The sequence below is a fragment of the Lactuca serriola genome, chromosome 9 (assembly GCF_051521515.1).
Source record: "Lactuca serriola cultivar US96UC23 chromosome 9, Lser_US96UC23_V15, whole genome shotgun sequence".
NCBI classification, from domain to species: Eukaryota; Viridiplantae; Streptophyta; class Magnoliopsida; order Asterales; family Asteraceae; genus Lactuca; species Lactuca serriola.
In genome coordinates this window covers 59,602,873-59,604,911 of record NC_136416.1, presented here as the reverse complement: position 1 = coordinate 59,604,911, position 2,039 = coordinate 59,602,873, and the positions used below count along the sequence as shown (strand labels likewise).

The 2,039-nt window shown below is 32.3% G+C and overlaps 1 protein-coding gene across 1 annotated transcript; it reads right to left on the bottom strand.

The window, feature by feature from the left end:
- Window positions 1-580: 580 nt before the first annotated feature.
- On the bottom strand, window positions 581-1,812 carry LOC145075729 (uncharacterized). The gene is made up of 4 exons (XM_079021862.1): window positions 1,638-1,812; window positions 1,153-1,531; window positions 819-1,103; window positions 581-623 (listed from the first exon to the last, which is right to left on the bottom strand). Exons 1-4 carry the CDS (start codon window positions 1,810-1,812, stop codon window positions 581-583), a joined length of 882 nt encoding a protein of 293 aa, XP_078877988.1.
- Window positions 1,813-2,039: the final 227 nt, after the last annotated feature.

The window sequence follows — 2,039 nt, the reverse complement described above, 5'->3', positions numbered from 1 at the left end:
AATAACAATTACATATTTAAAGCATGAAAAATAAGTCTCCATTAAACATAGTTTAAATTAATCTAAAGGGGTGCATCAAAAAATAACAGTTATATGTTTAAAACATTTGTTATATCAAATTGTCAAATACCATCCAATCTAATCTACCATAACAAATCGTAAATCAATATCATATCTCTCATCCAAATTCAAATCGTCTTCTTGTCCTAAATTTCTTCCCTCACCTGCACCTACAAAGAAAGAAAACACGACGTAAAACTAAAAACTATTAAAATCAATTTTAAAATTATACAATAAATGAGTAACAACTTACGTAATTGATCTCTTATAGCTCTTTCAAATAAGTACTCATCTCTATTACCATCATGTGCTTGCTACTTGACCTTGCACGTACCATCAAAAAGTTTGGTCCATTCTTCTTTTATATGATGATCAAAAGACACCTCTTCAGTAATCCACTCATCATCAGAACTAACATCATCAAGATTCAATGTTTCGAGTTCACTTACATCTTGCTCCTTTCCTTTCTTTTCTGCTCTTCCATTCAACTTTAACTTGTACATCACATAGACAAGATCATTCATCCTTTGTTGATGTAGTCAATTCCTTCTTTTAGAATGTACCTAAATCATTAATGAAATAACTGAAAAATTAGATAACATAATAAACTAGACTTAAATCATTAATTTTGTTACTTGTAAGTTGTCATTTCAAAAGCACTCCAATTCCTCTCACAGCCACATGAGGAATATGTCAAGCTCACTATTCTCATGGCAAAATTTCTCAACTCGGGTGTCTCAGCTCCATATGAATCCTACCAATCAAACAAACTTTTTTCCTTCCTTGTTAGCTTGGCTATACTAAGACCAAAAATCCCTCTTGCATTAGTGAATTGATCAAATTTAAGTTCAATCGTCTTTGTTAGGTTGTCATCACCACACATTCTTTCAAGGCACATATACAATCTAGTCTTGGTCCAAGCTGTATTCTCAAAATCATGGCTATATTGCATCATTGGATTCAAGAAATAACCTGCCACATGGATCGCCCTATTTTGGTGATTATACCATCTTTGATCAATAATTTCAAAAATACGTTTGTACCTAAAAAACACATACAAGTAAATATAATATAGTGGTTTTATTCTAATACCAATAAATATAAACAAAGAAATATGGAGCTGATTCAACATCTTTAAAACTTCCTTTAATCTCCTTTACAAAGACCATGTCTTGGTAAATAAACCCCATAGCTGGTTTAGAGTACGAATCAACACTACGAAGAGCCTTCATTATGGGATGCGCGACCCTAAGACAATCTGCAACTGATGGCCAAAATCTTGAAGTGTCCATAACTATATCCTTAATGTTCTTACCTAAATCTATTCTTTCATAGTTTGTAGTTAACCATTGTTCTGAGGTAAAAAATGAGATCAATGCACTTTTTAGTTCATGCAACCGACCAAGTGTAAGATAAGTAGTAGCAAATCGAGTTGCTTCCGGCCTTAGGAGCTCTTTCCCTTGTGTGAATTCTTTTAGTAAACAAATCAATCGTGGCATGTTATAAAAGAACCAATCATGACTTGTTATATGAAAATTTTATATAAAAATATGATAGTTACATATTATAAATGAAACTTGTTATCTTTCTTCCTTTTGTTATTGTCACTTTATGTTCTTCAATCCTTTTTTCAAAATCCTCCGACATGAGGTCAATGCAATGAGCTTCATATGGTGTCCAAATTAACTTCTTCCTCTTTTGCATCAACATTTTTGATATAGCTTTATAATTAGCTACATTATCATTCACCATCTAAACAATATTTTCCTCACCTATCATTTCCACAAATTCATCTAGCATTGCAAATACATGCTCCTTTGTCTTGATAATATTGGACATGTCAATTGAAGCTAAAAAAAATAGTTCATTTCGGACTATTCACAAGAAAATTGCAAATCGAACGATTATTCTATCGCTCCACCCATCATTCATGAATGTGCAGCCCGTTTTCTTCCACTCATTCTTGTAGTCTTCAAGTA